An 18,179-nucleotide genomic window follows, 5' to 3' on the forward strand; every position below is an offset into this window, starting at 1 on the left:
CTTAACGTACGACAAGCCAATTACTTAACGTACCTCAAGCCAATTACTTAACGTACCACAAGCCAGTTACTTAACGTACCTCAAGCCAGTTAACGTACCGTACACAAGACTAACAACTGTACCAGTAAACCACACAAGGTAACAGCTGTGCCGTATAGGGAGGTAAACCGCGAGGGTGGCTCCGGTTCCTGGGATCAGGAGACCTTCACCAGCATCGAGGTACACAGAATTATATGGACTTTCTGACGGTGTTACCACCACAAAAACTTGACCTTCACTAGCGGTACACCTTTAAAAACTGGACTGGCAACACTGATAAATATTAATATTACCTATTATTATTATTATTATTATTATTATTATTATTATTATTATTATTATTATATTAAAAACCTATAAAGCAATGTTGCTAAAATACAAATATATCTTCTAACAACTTCCTAACATAAGCCAAACCTTCTAACAACATCCTACCACAATACAAGTCCTAACAACATCCTGTCACCACCAAACCCTCGCCTCTAACACCATCCTGACCCTCCTAGCAACACTATCATGACCCTCCTAGCAACACTATCATGACCCTCCTAGCAACACTATCATGACCCTTCTAGCAATACTATCATGACCCTCCTAGTAACACTATCCTGACCCTCCTAGCAACACTATCATGACCCTCCTAGCAACACTATCATGACCCTCCTAGTAACACTATCATGACCCTCCTAGTAACACTATCATGACCCTCCTAGCAACACTATCATGACCCTCCTAGCAACACTATCAGCAACACTATCATGACCCTCCTAGCAACACTATCCTGACCCTCCTAGCAACACTATCATGACCCTCCTAGCAACACTATCATGACCCTCCTAGCAACACTATCACGACCCTCCTAGTAACACTATCATGACCCTCCTAGCTATCATGACCCTCCTAGCAACACTATCATGACCCTCCTAGTAACACTATCCTGACCCTCCTAGCAACCTATCATGACTAGCAACACTATCATGACCCTCCTAGCAACACTATCATGACCCTCCTAGCAACACTATCATGACCCTCCTAGCAACACTATCATGACCCTCCTAGCAACACTATCATGACCCTCCTAGCAACACTATCATGACCCTCCTAGCAACACTATCATGACCCTCCTAGCAACACTATCATGACCCTCCTAGCAACACTATCATGACCCTCCTAGCAACACTATCATGACCCTCCTAGCCACTAGCAGCAACACTATCATGACCCTCCTAGCAACACTATCATGACCCTCCTAGCAACACTATCATGACCCTCCTAGCAACGCTATCCTGACCCTCCTAGCAACACTATCATGACCCTCCTAGCAACACTTTCATGACCCTCCTAGTAACACTATCATGACCCTCCTAGCAACACTATCATGACCCTCCTAGCAACACTATCATGACCCTCCTAGCAACACTATCATGACCCTCCTAGCAACACTATCATGACCCTCCTAGCAACACTATCATGACCCTCCTAGCAACACTATCATGACCCTCCTAGCAACACTATCATGACCCTCCTAGCAACACTATCATGACCCTCCTAGCAACACTATCATGACCCTCCTAGCAACACTATCATGACCCTCCTAGCAACACTATCATGACCCTCCTAGCAACACTATCATGACCCTCCTAGCAACACTATCATGACCCTCCTAGCAACACTATCATGACCCTCCTAGCAACACTATCATGACCCTCCTAGCAACACTATCATGACCCTCCTAGCAACACTATCATGACCCTCCTAGCAACACTATCATGACCCTCCTAGCAACACTATCATGACCCTCCTAGCAACACTATCATGACCCTCCTAGCAACACTATCATGACCCTCCTAGCAACACTATCATGACCCTCCTAGCAACACTATCATGACCCTCCTAGTAACACTATCATGACCCTCCTAGCAACACTATCATGACCCTCCTAGCAACACTATCATGACCCTCCTAGCAACACTATCATGACCCTCCTAGTAACACTATCATGACCCTCCTAGCAACACTATCATGACCCTCCTAGCAACACTATCATGACCCTCCTAGCAACACTATCATGACCCTCCTAGTAACACTATCATGACCTTCCTAGCAACACTATCATGACCCTCCTAGCAACACTATCATGACCCTCCTAGCAACACTATCATGACCCTCCTAGCAACACTATCATGACCCTCCTAGTAACACTATAATGACCCTCCTAGCAACACTATCATGACCCTCCTAGCAACACTATCATGACCTTCCTAGCAACACTATCATGACCCTCCTAGCAACACTATCATGACCCTCCTAGCAACACTATCATGACCCTCCTAGCAACACTATCATGACCCTCCTAGCAACACTATCATGACCCTCCTAGCAACACTATCATGACCCTCCTAGCAACACTATCATGACCCTCCTAGCAACACTATCATGACCCTCCTAGCAACGCTATCCTGACCCTCCTAGCAACACTATCATGACCCTCCTAGCAACACTATCATGACCCTCCTAGCAACACTATCCTGACCCTCCTAGCAACACTATCCTGACCCTCCTAGCAACACTATCATGACCCTCCTAGCAACACTATCATGACCCTCCTAGCAACACTATCATGACCCTCCTAGCAACACTATCATGACCCTCCTAGCAACACTATCATGACCCTCCTAGCAACACTATCATGACCCTCCTAGCAACACTATCATGACCCTCCTAGCAACACTATCATGACCCTCCTAGCAACACTATCCTGACCCTCCTAGCAACACTATCCTGACCCTCCTAGCAACACTATCATGACCTTCCTAACCTCACACAAATCTCTTTTAATTAGATGGTAGCATCACATATTCCCTGTAACGCCATGCTAACTTTTCTAACTACCACCATTCTAACACTATCACCTGTGGCCAGGACTCGTGTACACAGTGTTGTCTACACAACACTGTCCTTCCTAACTCCTCCTGCAACATCTTATTTCTAACTTATCCTATCTTCCATTATCTTACCTCAATCTCTGCCTTTCTTGACCACTATTTACCTCAAGCTCTGCCTTCTTCCACCCAATTCTATACTCGCTTCCAAACTCCTTCTATATCTGCTTCCATTTTCCTTCTATACCTGCTTCCATTCCTTCTGTACCTTCTTTCATTTCTTCTGTACCTGCTTTCATTCCCTCTGTATCTGCTTTCATTCCTTCTATACCTGTTTTCATTCCTTCTATACTTGCTTTCATTCCTTCTATACCAGCTTTCATTCCTTCTATACCTGCTTTCATTCCTTCTATACCTGCTTTCATTCCTTCTATACCTGTTTTCATTCCTTGTATACCTGCTTTCATTCCTTCTATACCTGTTTTCATTCCTTCTATACCTGCTTTCATCCCTTCTATACCAGCTTTCATTCCTTTTATACCTTTTTTCATTCCTTCTATACTTGCTTTCATTCCTTCTATACCTGCTTCCATTCCTTCTATACCTGTTTTCATTCCTTCTATACCTGTTTTCATTCCTTCTATACCTGTTTTCATTCCTTCTATACCTGCTTTCATTCCTTCTATACCTGTTTTCATTCCTTCTATACATGTTTTCATTCCTTCTATACATGCTTTCATTCCTTCTATACCTGTTTTCATTCCTTCTATACATGTTTTCATTCCTTCTATACCTGTTTTCATTTCTTCTGTACCTTCTTTCATTTCTTCTATACCAGCTTTCATTCCTTCTGTACCTTCTTTCATTTCTTCTATACCAGCTTTCATTCCTTCTATACCTGTTTTCATTTCTTCTGTACCTTCTTTCATTTCTTCTATACCAGCTTTCATTCCTTCTGTACCTTCTTTCATTTCTTCTATACCAGCTTTCATTCCTTCTATACCTGCTTTCATTCCTTCTATACCAGCTTTCATTCCTTCTATACCAGCTTTCATTCCTTCTATACCAGCTTTCATTTCTTCTATACCTGCTTTCATTCCTTCTATACCAGCTTTCATTCCTTCTATACCAGCTTTCATTCCTTCTATACCAGCTTTCATTTCTTCTATACCAGCTTTCATTCCTTCTATACCAGCTTTCATTCCTTCTATACCAGCTTTCATTCCTTCTATACCAGCTTTCATTCCTTCTATACCTGCTTTCATTCCTTCTATACCAGCTTTCATTCCTTCTATACCAGCTTTCATTCCTTCTATACCTGCTTTCATTCCTTCTATACCAGCTTTCATTCCTTCTATACCAGCTTTCATTCCTTCTATACCTGCTTTCATTCCTTCTATACCAGCTTTCATTCCTTCTATACCAGCTTTCATTCCTTCTATACCAGCTTTCATTTCTTCTATACCTGCTTTCATTCCTTCTATACCAGCTTTCATTCCTTCTATACCAGCTTTCATTCCTTCTATACCAGCTTTCATTTCTTCTATACCAGCTTTCATTCCTTCTATACCAGCTTTCATTCCTTCTATACCAGCTTTCATTCCTTCTATACCAGCTTTCATTCCTTCTATACCAGCTTTCATTTCTTCTATACCTGCTTTCATTTCTTCTATACATTCTTTCATTCCTTCTATACCAGCTTTCATTCCTTCTATACCAGCTTTCATTCCTTCTATACCTGCTTTCATTCCTTCTATACCTGCTTTCATTCCTTCTATACCTGCTTTCATTCCTTCTATACCAGCTTTCATTCCTTCTATACCTGCTTTCATTTCTTCTATACCAGCTTTCATTCCTTCTATACCTGCTTTCATTCCTTCTATACCTGTTTTCATTCCTTCTATACTTGCTTTCATTCCTTCTATACCAGCTTTCATTCCTTCTATACCTGCTTTCATTCCTTCTATACCTGCTTTCATTCCTTCTATACCTGCTTCCATTCCTTCTGTACCTTCTTTCATTCCTTCTATACCTGCTTCCATTTCTTCTATACCTGCTTTCATTCCTTTTATACCTTCTTTCATTCCTTCTATACCAGCTTTCATTTCTTCTATACCTGCTTCCATTCCTTCTATACCAGCTTTCATTTCTTCTATACCTGCTTTCATTCCTTCTATACCTGCTTTCATTTCTTCTATACCTGTTTTCATTCCTTCTGTACCTTCTTTCATTTCTTCTGTACCAGCTTTCATTCCTTCTATACCATCTTTCATTTCTTCTATACCAGCTTTCATTTCTTCTATACCTGCTTCCATTCCTTCTATACCAGCTTTCATTTCTTCTATACCTGCTTTCATTCCTTCTATACCTGCTTTCATTTCTTCTATACCTGTTTTCATTCCTTCTGTACCTTCTTTCATTTCTTCTGTACCAGCTTTCATTCCTTCTATACCAGCTTTCATTTCTTCTATACCAGCTTTCATTCCTTCTATACCAGCTTTCATTTCTTCTATACCAGCTTTCATTCCTTCTATACCAGCTTTCATTCCTTCTATACCAGCTTTCATTTCTTCTATACCAGCTTTCATTCCTTCTATACCAGCTTTCATTCCTTCTATACCAGCTTTCATTCCTTCTATACCAGCTTTCATTTCTTCTATACCAGCTTTCATTCCTGCTACATAACCTGCCATACTTACCCATCTATTACATAATTTCTGTGATAACCTAACTCTCTCCCGTTATTGTAAGCCTCAATCTTCCTCTTATTCTGGACGCAGTATTCTCTCTCTTTCTCTCTCATTATTCAAATATTGATCCCTACACTCACTCTCTAATCTAACTCCTAGCATTCTTTCTGGTTAATTCTAGCCCCCAACACTGTCTCTCAGTCCTCCTACACGTCTGTGTTGACTCATAATATTCACAACTCTAACACTAACCTCTTCACCTGTATGTTACATTCTTCCACTTCAATGGTGTCTCAGCCTCACGAGGTACACGGACGTCTGACCCTCTACTAACCTCTGCTGTACAAGCGAGGTGTAATTATAACAATAATCTTTATTTCTACAAGTACTTGTACAACGTACACAGACCTAGGTGGCATCAATGCCATACTATACAGAAAGCCATTTATTATGCAAAGCATTTCTGGCAAATTAGGTTAATTTTGTCCCCACAAGATGCGATCCACACCAGTCGGCTAACACCCAGGTACATACTTAATGCTAGGTGAACAAGTCCCCTCTAATCCTCTACCCCCTCCCCTCCCCCATGTAAGAAAGAACTTGTAACTGTCCCCACACAGCTTCTACAGGAGGTGTAAGTGTTGGTGTAGAAGGTACGTACTTCCTCTGTGCTGTGGTGAAGTCGATGGGAGCATCAGTCTTGATCACCTTGTAGCACTGGTTCAGGAACTTGCTGTACCCGGGAGCGCACACATCTGTTGACACATGAGACTCTTCAATCAAACCTTCAGCTTGTTTCATGACAGTAATTTATACAGCTGAGTTTACAAGTTATGAGCTGTGATCTTATCTCAGCTCAAATGTTAAGAGCTGTGATCCTATCTCAGCTCACAAGTTAAGAGCTGTGATTCTATCTCAGCTCACAAGTTAAGAGCTGTGATTCTATCTCAGCTCACAAGTTAAGAGCTGTGATCCTATCTCAGCTCACAAGTTAAGAGCTGTGATCCTATCTCAGCTCACAAGTTAAGAGCTGTGATTCTATCTCAGCTCACAAGTTAAGAGCTGTGATTCTATCTCAGCTCACAAGTTAAGAGCTGTGATCCTATCTCAGCTCACAAGTTAAGAGCTGTGATCCTATCTCAGCTCACAAGTTATGAGCTGTGATTCTATCTCAGCTCACAAGTTATGAGCTGTGATCCTACCTCAGCTCATTTACAAGCTGAGAGATTAATATCTCAGGCATAAATGCGACAAGCAGCCTTGACCCTCGTGTAGTTGATAGACTTTTAACTCCAATAACCAATCAGTTTACAGCACAGGTTAAAAGTCTCTTGAACTGTCCAACTGAACTGGTTGGTTAATGGGGGGTTTGAAGCCTATCGACTAGACGAGGGTCACTAAGGCTGCGTATCTCCTCTTCACCACGTCAAGAATATTTGTAGATCAATGGTTCAGAGAACCGACATGTTGATAAATTAGACACATGTGCAGCTCTTGGGTATGTTTATTGAGGAAACGTTTCGCCACACAGTGGCTTCATCAGTCCATACAAAGGAGAATCTTGAAGAACGGGAGGAGAATGAGGTAATCAGTCCCTCAACCTTGAGTCGATGTGGTCAGTCCATCAATCTATTCAAGATTGATGAACTGACCACATCGACTGGGAGATATACACCTCAGGTGTATATTCTTTTGTCTAGCGAGCGAATGAAAGATGAAGGAGGAAACTGAAGCGATAATGAGGAAGAATGGAAGAAACAAAGATAAGAACAGTAACAGTAGTTGTGAAGGAGAACAAGTCAGAAGAACATAATTAGTGTGTGTTATAAAAAACTTTAGTAAAATTACAAAGATAAATAACAGAGTGACTGCTGTAACACTGTTGTAACACTGTTGTAACACTGTTGTAACACTGTTGTAACACTGTTGTAACACTGTTGTAACACTGCTGTAACACTGTTGTAACACTGTTGCAACACTGTTGTAACACTGTTGTAACACTGTTGTAACACTGCTGTAACACTGCTGTAACACTGTTGTAACACTGTTGTAACACTGTTGTAACACTGCTGTAACACTGCTGTAACACTGCTGTAACACTGTTGTAACACTGTTGTAACACTGTTGTAACACTGTTGTAACACTGTTGTAACACTGTTGTAACACTGCTGTAACACTGTTGTAACACTGGTATAATACTGCTATAAAAGAGTGACTGCTGTAACACCGTTGTAACACTGCTGTAACACTGTTGTAACACTGTTGTAACACTGCTGTATCACTGCTGTAACACTGCTGTAACACTGCTGTATCACTGCTGTAACGCAGTAACCCTACATAACTTTGCTTAATTTACAAGAAATAAAGCAACTTTATCGAGGCCTGACACGCTGCTATCTCGCATCAGGATGATGCCAGAGAGAGAGAGAGAGAGAGAGAGAGAGAGAGAGAGAGAGAGAGAGAGAGAGAGAGAGAGAGAGAGAGAGAGAGAGAGTGAGTTCACTTCTGGAGGAAGGATGGACATAATATATTTTGGCGAGCAGCGGTAGTAGCAGTGACCGCCTCTTGAGAGTGCATGGAAGAATTTGTAATATTCTCTGTATTTTAAGGCAGGTCCCAGACAACCCCTTGTCAGCACGGTATAATCTGATAACCCCTTGTCAGCACGGTATAATCTGATAACCCCTTGTCAGCACGGTATAATCTGATAACCCCTTGTCAGCACGGTATAATCTGATAACCCCTTGTCAGCACGGTATAATCTCAGTTATATCAGGGGTGTTGTACTTCCTGTACCAACAGTTTCATTACATCTGTCCCTAAGCCACAACACCCTGATACATGAAGAACAATCTGCCTCACTAGTTGTCTTTGTAGAACATCTGAAAGCTTGAAGGTTGGTGTTTGATTCTAAACTAGAGAATCAGACACCAACTTTCCCGTCATCTCTATGGCTTCATGAAAGGAAGATGTGTGTAGAATTGTATTTCCACCTTTCTCACTGCGCATCTCTAAAATCTGCATCTGATATCGCAAAGAGAAGCGATATACAACATGACTAGCCGAAATGAATATTGGTGGTAGCCTACTCAGTTGAATAATAGGATATCTGTCAAATGTAGTATCCTCTATCCTCTACTAAGGCTTTAGAAGTGAGTCTAAAGAAATGTCCCAAAGTACACCGCAGGGAGGAGTTCTCAGTCCCATGCTATTTAATGTTCTGGTTAATGCTCTCCTAAATGCTCTACCTGCCTCACTTAAACATAATGCTATAAGCTATGTTGATGACATCATGATCCATATAACAGGGGATAAGGAGATGAGTATCGTTCTTAACGAAGGTCAAGCAATTTGTAATCAATTAGGCACCGTCATATCTTCATCTAAAACAAAGATATTGACAAGCAAACGACATCCCCCACCCATCTGTTTGTAGGGTGAGAACATTACCTAAGTTAAATGTTACACATACTTTAATGTAGACGTAACCTTCAATAAATCCACCATACCACAACTAAATAAGAAATACAAAGATAGGCTAAATGTTCTCAATGCTGTTGCTGGCTACATCCTCAACTATGGTGCTAATGTGAGAATCGTGAGAATGATGTACATAGCCTATATTGGATCATGAACTGATCACACTGCACCCATGCTAACATTAGCTAAGGAAAATTCTTTCTGACCCTTGGAGTTAATGAGTAATAGTCGTTCACTGCGACATAAACCGAGCTCACAGACTGGCTGTGAGGAGGTGAGGATAGATTAACCGTAAAAGTTGCTGGTGCTGTGAGAAAGGACAGTCGGGTTACAGACAGTAGCCATTGACAGGACACAACAGCATCATCTGTGAAACTTTCCTATTAGAAGCACCGAAACTCAGCGGTAAAGCGCTGGACCTGTTAATCTTCAGAAGTATATTAACGAAGCAACGCTGGAGCTCAAGTTTCTTTGATCGGGAGTTGGTCACTCCTTTAAGGACGGTGACCAGGTCAAAACACACACAAACACACATACAAAACACAAATACTCGCTGCGTGAGTCATCTGTTCGGACCGGAAGAGGGAAGTGCTAGGTTCACAAAAACCTTGCAGCTACAAGTAGCCACTCACTACTATGTTCCTCTTACCGCTGGGCGGCCAGCATCTCAAGGTTGAGGGTTCCTTCTTCTCTAGCTGCCCCGACACATTCCAGGCACTCTCCTCTAAGTGTCTGGAAGCCTTCCAGGCAGCCACCATCAATTCCTTCACTCTGGAGTCGTTGCGAAGCGGTGTCGAGCTCAGTGAAGCCTCTTGGCTGAACTCTGAACTTCTTGATCCCTTCCCCAGTGACATGGAACCTCCGGGATCCTTATAAACAAGGTGGAATACTCCAGAGTCGTTCTTGATTAATTGGACTTTTCTTGAAGTATTGAACTGCAGTTCTAAGACCGGAGTGTGTTGGCGGTCACCAGAGGTTAGTGCATCGTTGACTGGGACCACCTTGACCTGCTGCAGGTCTGGGACCAGAGTGTGTTGAAGGTCACCAGAGGTTAGTGTATCGTTGACTGGGACCACCTTGACCTGCTGCAGGTCTGGGACCAGTGTGTGTTGAAGGTCACCAGAGGTTAGTGTATCGTTGACTGGGACCACCTTGACCTGCTGTAGGTCTGGGACCAGAGTGTGTTGAAGGTCACCAGAGGTTAGTGTATCGTTGACTGGGACCACCTTGACCTGCTGTAGGTCTGGGACCAAAGTGTGTTGAAGGTCACCGGAGGTAAGAGTATCGTTGACGGGGATAAGTTGCACCTGCCTCTCCATGAGCAACACTACGGGTATCGTCACTAACAAACACAAACACACTATAGAACACGCCACTACGATAGGTATCCGCTTGCTGGCGTTTGCAAACATGGTTGACCACTGTGTGTGTGTGTCTCAGGACTCCCCCTGTCGAGTATCCTGCGCCATCCTGCTCCATCCTGCGCCATCTTGCTCTGGTTAAAGGCTACCTGACGTCCTTGTCTGCTCCAGTTCCTGCCCGGCAGCCTCAACAAATTAAGTTTTAATTATTGCATTCACGGGGGAAAGCACCAAACCCGTAAGGGTTATGCAGCGCCTGCCAGGACGGGAAGCAAACAGACTAGATTTAACACTGGCGCGGTGAGGTTCACTTCCTTTGATCAAGAGCCCCTCACCGGTGTCAAGGAACCCTCCCTTGAAGAGTGGATGCTTCACAATCGTGAGAGTTTTAAGAGGAACGACTGAATTTCGGTCTCCACCACTGAGGAGTCCAGAGGTGCATGTCTTGATGGTTAGACACTCCACCACTGAGGAGTCCAGAGGTGCATGTCTTGATGGTTAGACACACCACCACTGAGGAGTCCAGAGGTGCATGTCTTGATGGTTAGACACACCACCACTGAGGAGTCCAGAGGTGCATGTCTTGATGGTTAGACACACCACCACTGAGGAGTCCAGAGGTGCATGTCTTGATGGTTAGACACACCACCACTGAGGAGTCCAGAGGTGCATGTCTTGATGGTTAGACACACCACCACTGAGGAGTCCAGAGGTGCATGTCTTGATGGTTAGACACTCCACCACTGAGGAGTCCAGAGACGCATGTCTTGATGGTTAGACACTCCACCACTGAGGAGTCCAGAGGTGCATGTCTTGATGGTTAGACACTCCACCACTGAGGAGTCCAGAGACGCATGTCTTGATGGTTAGACACTCCACCACTGAGGAGTCCAGAGACGCATGTCTTGATGGTTAGACACTCCACCACTGAGGAGTCCAGAGGTGCATGTCTTGATGGTTAGACACTCCACCACTGAGGAGTCCAGAGACGCATGTCTTGATGGTTAGACACTCCACCACTGAGGAGTCCAGAGGTGCATGTCTTGATGGTTAGACACTCCACCACTGAGGAGTCCAGAGACGCATGTCTTGATGGTTAGACACTCCACCACTGAGGAGTCCAGAGGTGCATGTCTTGATGGTTAGACACTCCACCACTGAGGAGTCCAGAGACGCATGTCTTGATGGTTAGACACTCCACCACTGAGGAGTCCAGAGACGCATGTCTTGATGGTTAGACACTCCACCACTGAGGAGTCCAGAGGTGCATGTCTTGATGGTTAGACACTCCACCACTGAGGAGTCCAGAGACGCATGTCTTGATGGTTAGACACTCCACCACTGAGGAGTCCAGAGACGCATGTCTTGATGGTTAGACACTCCACCACTGAGGAGTCCAGAGGTGCATGTCTTGATGGTTAGACACTCCACCACTGAGGAGTCCAGAGACGCATGTCTTGATGGTTAGACACTCCACCACTGAGGAGTCCAGAGGTGCATGTCTTGATGGTTAGACACTCCACCACTGAGGAGTCCAGAGGTGCATGTCTTGATGGTTAGACACTCCACCACTGAGGAGTCCAGAGGTGCATGTCTTGGTGGTTAGACACTCCACCACTGAGGAGTCCAGAGGTGCATGTCTTGATGGTTAGACACTCCACCACTGAGGAGTCCAGAGGTGCATGTCTTGATGGTTAGACACTCCACCACTGAGGAGTCCAGAGACGCATGTCTTGATGGTTAGACACTCCACCACTGAGGAGTCCAGAGACGCATGTCTTGATGGTTAGACACTCCACCACTGAGGAGTCCAGAGACGCATGTCTTGATGGTTAGACACTCCACCACTGAGGAGTCCAGAGACGCATGTCTTGATGGTTAGACACTCCACCACTGAGGAGTCCAGAGGTGCATGTCTTGATGGTTAGACACACCACCACTGAGGAGTCCAGAGGTGCATGTCTTGATGGTTAGACACACCACCACTGAGGAGTCCAGAGGTGCATGTCTTGATGGTTAGACACTCCACCACTGAGGAGTCCAGAGACGCATGTCTTGATGGTTAGACACTCCACCACTGAGGAGTCCAGAGGTGCATGTCTTGGTGGTTAGACACTCCACCACTGAGGAGTCCAGAGGTGCATGTCTTGGTGGTTAGACACTCCACCACTGAGGAGTCCAGAGGTGCATGTCTTGATGGTTAGACACTCCACCACTGAGGAGTCCAGAGGTGCATGTCTTGATGGTTAGACACTCCACCACTGAGGAGTCCAGAGGTGCATGTCTTGATGGTTAGACACTCCACCACTGAGGAGTCCAGAGGTGCATGTCTTGATGGTTAGACACTCCACCACTGAGGAGTCCAGAGACGCATGTCTTGATGGTTAGACACCCCACCACTGAGGAGTCCAGAGGTGCATGTCTTGATGGTTAGACACTCCACCACTGAGGAGTCCAGAGACGCATGTCTTGATGGTTAGACACTCCACCACTGAGGAGTCCAGAGGTGCATGTCTTGATGGTTAGACACTCCACCACTGAGGAGTCCAGAGACGCATGTCTTGATGGTTAGACACTCCACCACTGAGGAGTCCAGAGACGCATGTCTTGATGGTTAGACACTCCACCACTGAGGAGTCCAGAGACGCATGTCTTGATGGTTAGACACTCCACCACTGAGGAGTCCAGAGGTGCATGTCTTGATGGTTAGACACTCCACCACTGAGGAGTCCAGAGGTGCATGTCTTGATGGTTAGACACTCCACCACTGAGGAGTCCAGAGGTGCATGTCTTGATGGTTAGACACTCCACCACTGAGGAGTCCAGAGACGCATGTCTTGATGGTTAGACACTCCACCACTGAGGAGTCCAGAGGTGCATGTCTTGATGGTTAGACACTCCACCACTGAGGAGTCCAGAGGTGCATGTCTTGATGGTTAGACACTCCACCACTGAGGAGTCCAGAGGTGCATGTCTTGATGGTTAGACACTCCACCACTGAGGAGTCCAGAGGTGCATGTCTTGATGGTTAGACACTCCACCACTGAGGAGTCCAGAGACGCATGTCTTGATGGTTAGACACTCCACCACTGAGGAGTCCAGAGGTGCATGTCTTGATGGTTAGACACTCCACCACTGAGGAGTCCAGAGGTGCATGTCTTGATGGTTAGACACTCCACCACTGAGGAGTCCAGAGGTGCATGTCTTGATGGTTAGACACTCCACCACTGAGGAGTCCAGAGGTGCATGTCTTGATGGTTAGACACTCCACCACTGAGGAGTCCAGAGGTGCATGTCTTGATGGTTAGACACTCCACCACTGAGGAGTCCAGAGGTGCATGTCTTGATGGTTAGACACTCCACCACTGAGGAGTCCAGAGGTGCATGTCTTGATGGTTAGACACTCCACCACTGAGGAGTCCAGAGACGCATGTCTTGATGGTGAGGATGGTTAGACACACCACTGAGGAGTCCAGAGGTGCATGTCTTGATGGTTAGACACTCCACCACTGAGGAGTCCAGAGACGCATGTCTTGATGGTTAGACACACCACCACTGAGGAGTCCAGAGACGCATGTCTTGATGGTTAGACACTCCACCACTGAGGAGTCCAGAGACGCATGTCTTGATGGTTAGACACACCACCACTGAGGAGTCCAGAGGTGTCATGTCTCCACCACTGAGGAGTGGTTAGACACTCCACCACTGAGGAGTCCAGAGACGCATGTCTTGATGGTTAGACACTCCACCACTGAGGAGTCCAGAGGTGCATGTCTTGATGGTTAGACACTCCACCACTGAGGAGTCCAGAGGTGCATGTCTTGATGGTTAGACACTCCACCACTGAGGAGTCCAGAGGTGCATGTCTTGATGGTTAGACACTCCACCACTGAGGAGTCCAGAGACGCATGTCTTGATGGTTAGACACCCCACCACTGAGGATTTCCGTAGTTATCAAAGCAATTCAGAATGAAGAACCAAGGCACAATACCCTGACTGGAACAATACCCTGACTGGAACAATACCCTGACTGGAACAATACCCTGACTGGAACAATACCCTGACTGGAACAATACCCTGACTGGAACAATACACAAACAACCCTCACATAGGAGACAAATGACGACGTTTCGGTCAAACTTGGACCATTAACTATTAACTCACGAAGATGTGTTGTTAATGGTCCAACTCAGAGCGAAACGTCGTCATAAGTTCCTCTCTCCTATGTGCGGATTAATTACGTACATTCCAGGACGATGGGAATGAAAAGTATATATATATATATATATATATATATATATATATATATATATATATATATATATATATATATATATATATATATACTCATAGGCCTCCTCGTGTACATGCTAAGTGTTGCTAGCATCCTGCCCAAGTTACTCTACATCAGAGTTGAAAATTTTAAGCCTATCGGCGTTCTTGTTATGAACGTCTGGTGACAGTCTCAAGGTCCCACTCAAGGTCCCACTCAAGGTCCCACTCAAGGTCCCACTCAAGGTCCCACTCAAGGTCCCACTCAAGGGATACCTAGTGAGAGGGATGGAGTGGGACGAATACCTAGTGAGAGCGATGGAGTGGAAGGGATACCTAGTGAGAGGGATGGAGTGGTACGGATACCTAGTGATGGATGGAGTGGAAGGGATACCCAGTGAGAGGGATGAAGTGTGAGGGATACCTAGTGAAAGGGATGGAGTGCGAGGGATACCTAGTGAGAGGGATGGAGTGGAAGGGGTACCTAGAAAGAGGGATTGAGTGGGAAGGATATCTAGTGAGGGATGGAGTGGGATGTATACCTAGAGAGGGATGAAATGGGAGGGATACCTATTGAGAGGGACGGAGTGGGAGATACCTAGTGAGAGGGATGGAGTGGTACGGATACCTTGTGAATGGGATGGAGTGGGAGGGATACCCAGTGAGAGGGATGAAGTGTGAGGGATACCTAGTGAGAGGGATGGAGTGCGAGGGATACCTTGTGAGAGGGATGGAGTGGAAGGGGTACCTAGAAAGAGGGATTGAGTGGGAAGGATATCTAGTGAGGGATGGAGTGGGATGTATACCTAGAGAGGGATGAAATGGGAGGGATACCTATTGAGAGGGACGGAGTGAGAGATACCTAGTGAGAGGGATGGAGTGGGAGATATACCTAGCGAGATGTATACCTAGTAAGAGGGATGGAGTGGGAGGGACACCTAGTGAGAGGCATACTAAGTGAGAGGAATACCTAGTGAGGGGGATGGAGCGGGATACCAAGTAAGAGGTATACCTGGTGCGAGGAACGGAGTGGGGATACCTAGTGAGAGGAATGAAGTGGTAAGGATACCTAGTGAGAGGGATGTAGTGGGAAGGATACCTAGTGGGAGATGGAGTAGGAGGTACCTAGAGAGGAATGGAATGGGAGATACCTAGTGAGAGGGAGGTATACCTAGTGAGAGGGAGGTATACCTAGTGAGAGGAATACCTAATGAGAGGGCTGGAGTGGGAGGGATACCAAGTGAGAGGGATGGAGTGGGAGGTATACCTAGTGAGAGGGATAGATAGCTAATGAGATATATACCTAGTGAGAGGAATGGAGTGGGAGGGATGGAGTGAGAGGTCACGTGATGGAGAGACATCACGGGAGGGAGAGAGAGGTCACGTGATGGAGAGAGATCACGGGAGGGAGAGAGAGGTCACGAGAGAGGTCACAAGAGGGAGAGAGAGGTCACAGGAGGGAGAGACAAAAGGTCACAGGAGGAAGGGCGGTCACGGAACGGAGAGAGAGAGGTGACGGGAGATAAACAGAGAGGTCATGGGAGGGAGGGAGGTCACGGGAAGGAGAGCGAGGTCACGGGAGAGAGGTCATGGGAGGGAAAGAGAGGTCACGGGAGGGAGGGAGGATAGAGGTCAATTAAGGGAGAGAGGTCGCGAAATGGAGGAGAGAGAGGTTACGGGAGGGAGAGAGGTTACGGGGGGAGAGAGGTTACGGGAGGGAGGGAGGTCACGGAAGGGAGGGTCACAGAAGGGAGGGAGGTCACAGAAGGGAGAGAGGTCACAGTAGGGATAGAAGGAGGGAGGGACAGAATGGAATGGATGAACACCTAAAGTTTAATTGAACATGGTTACAGGGGTGAACGCCCCCGCGGCCCGGTCCTAGACCAGTCCTCCTGCTTGAGGGCTTGATCAACCAGGATGTTAGTGCCCCGTACACCCACCTCAACACACCAACCACCGCCCAGCTCATCAACAACTGACGTCAGCACCTCCTCAAGTTCTGTCTTCAAGACAGCCAGGGGTGTTGAACAGCCGTGTATCCCTTACACTTACTGTCTTGTACCTCAGAATGTACTCAAAACAATCTCTCCACTGAGTATTTTGTACCGTATGTCCGAGCCTATAGGTTTCGTAGGGAGTGATTTATGTGTGCAGATTTGGGAGAAGTCCCTCTAGGATTTTACAGATGTAAATTATGATGTATATTTCTCGCCTGCGTTTCAGGGAGTACAGGTCAAGTGACTGCAAGCGCTGCTAGTAAGTTAGACGCTTGACTGAACTTACAAGTGCAGTGAGAGTTCTCAGTATAGTCTCCAGGTGTGCAAGCTGACCTGCGTTAAGACAGGATGTCAATGGTCAGCAATATTGCAGATTAGAGAGAAAAAGTGACTGCAAATACAGCATCACTGCACTGACAGTTCTTGAATCTAAGGTTCTAGTTATCCAGCCTATAATAAGGAGAGAGAGAGAGAGAGAGAGAGAGAGAGAGAGAGAGAGAGAGAGAGAGAGAGAGAGAGAGAGAGAGAGAGAGAGAACAGGCCTGGTCAAGGTGGACAAGGTACACAGGAACGGGCCAGGCAGTCTCGTTCCTTGTTCCTCCCTCACACTGGCATCTGTCACACTCTACAACACACTTAAGACTCTCCTCCCCTGTAATCACCTCTTAGTAATTACCGACTCGTCTTTAGGAAGGACGAACTCTAGCTCCTGGCATCCACTTTCAACCTATCACCAACTAAATATAACCAGTGTCGTATCTATTACTGGACCCCCAATTGTGTGTAGATAGATGGGGGGTTGATCACTAGCTCCTGGATCCACATCTTAAGTACCAGTTAACAAGAATGTTAAATTTGAAGAGAATAAGAAAAAACAAAGAACTAAAAAAGAAAGAGAAGAACATGAAGGAACAAAAGGAAGAATAAGAACCAGAGGAAGAGAGAGAGAGAGAGAGCGAGAGAAAGAGAGAGAGAGAGAGGATATCTATTAACCAGTGGAGTGTGAGCCATCCAGGATAACCAGGGGAGTGTGAGCCATCCAGGATAACCAGGGGAGTGTGAGCCATCCAGGATAACCAGGGGAGTGTGAGCCATCCAGGATAACCAGGGGAGTGTGAGTCATCCAGGATAACCAGTGGAGTGTGAGCCATCCAGGATAACCAGGGGAGTGTGAGCCATCCAGGATAACCAGGGGAGTGTGAGCCATCCAGGATAACCAGGGGAGTGTGAGCCATCCAGGATAACCAGGGGAGTGTGAGCCATCCAGGATAACCAGGGGAGTGTGAGCCATACAAGATAACCAGGGGAGTGTGAGCCATCCAGGATAACCAGGGGAGTGTGAGCCATCTAGGATAACCAGCGGAGTGTGAGCCATTCAGGATAACCAGGGGAGTGTGAGCCATCCAGGTTAATCAGGGGAGTGTGAGCCATCCAGGTTAATCAGGGGAGTGTGAGGGG

The 18,179-nt window shown here is 45.9% G+C and overlaps 1 protein-coding gene across 1 annotated transcript in view; it reads right to left on the reverse strand.

Moving 5' to 3' along the window:
- LOC128695075 (uncharacterized) overlaps window positions 1-18,179 on the reverse strand; it is a 417,714-nt gene that overhangs the window by 292,629 nt on the left and 106,906 nt on the right. Inside the window, exon 3 of the mRNA XM_053785465.2 lies at window positions 6,273-6,366. Within this exon, the coding sequence (XP_053641440.1) occupies window positions 6,273-6,366 (94 nt within the window). The remainder of the gene's footprint in view (window positions 1-6,272; window positions 6,367-18,179) is intronic.

Source organism: Cherax quadricarinatus, chromosome 35 (assembly GCF_038502225.1).
Source record: "Cherax quadricarinatus isolate ZL_2023a chromosome 35, ASM3850222v1, whole genome shotgun sequence".
NCBI classification, from domain to species: domain Eukaryota; kingdom Metazoa; phylum Arthropoda; class Malacostraca; order Decapoda; family Parastacidae; genus Cherax; species Cherax quadricarinatus.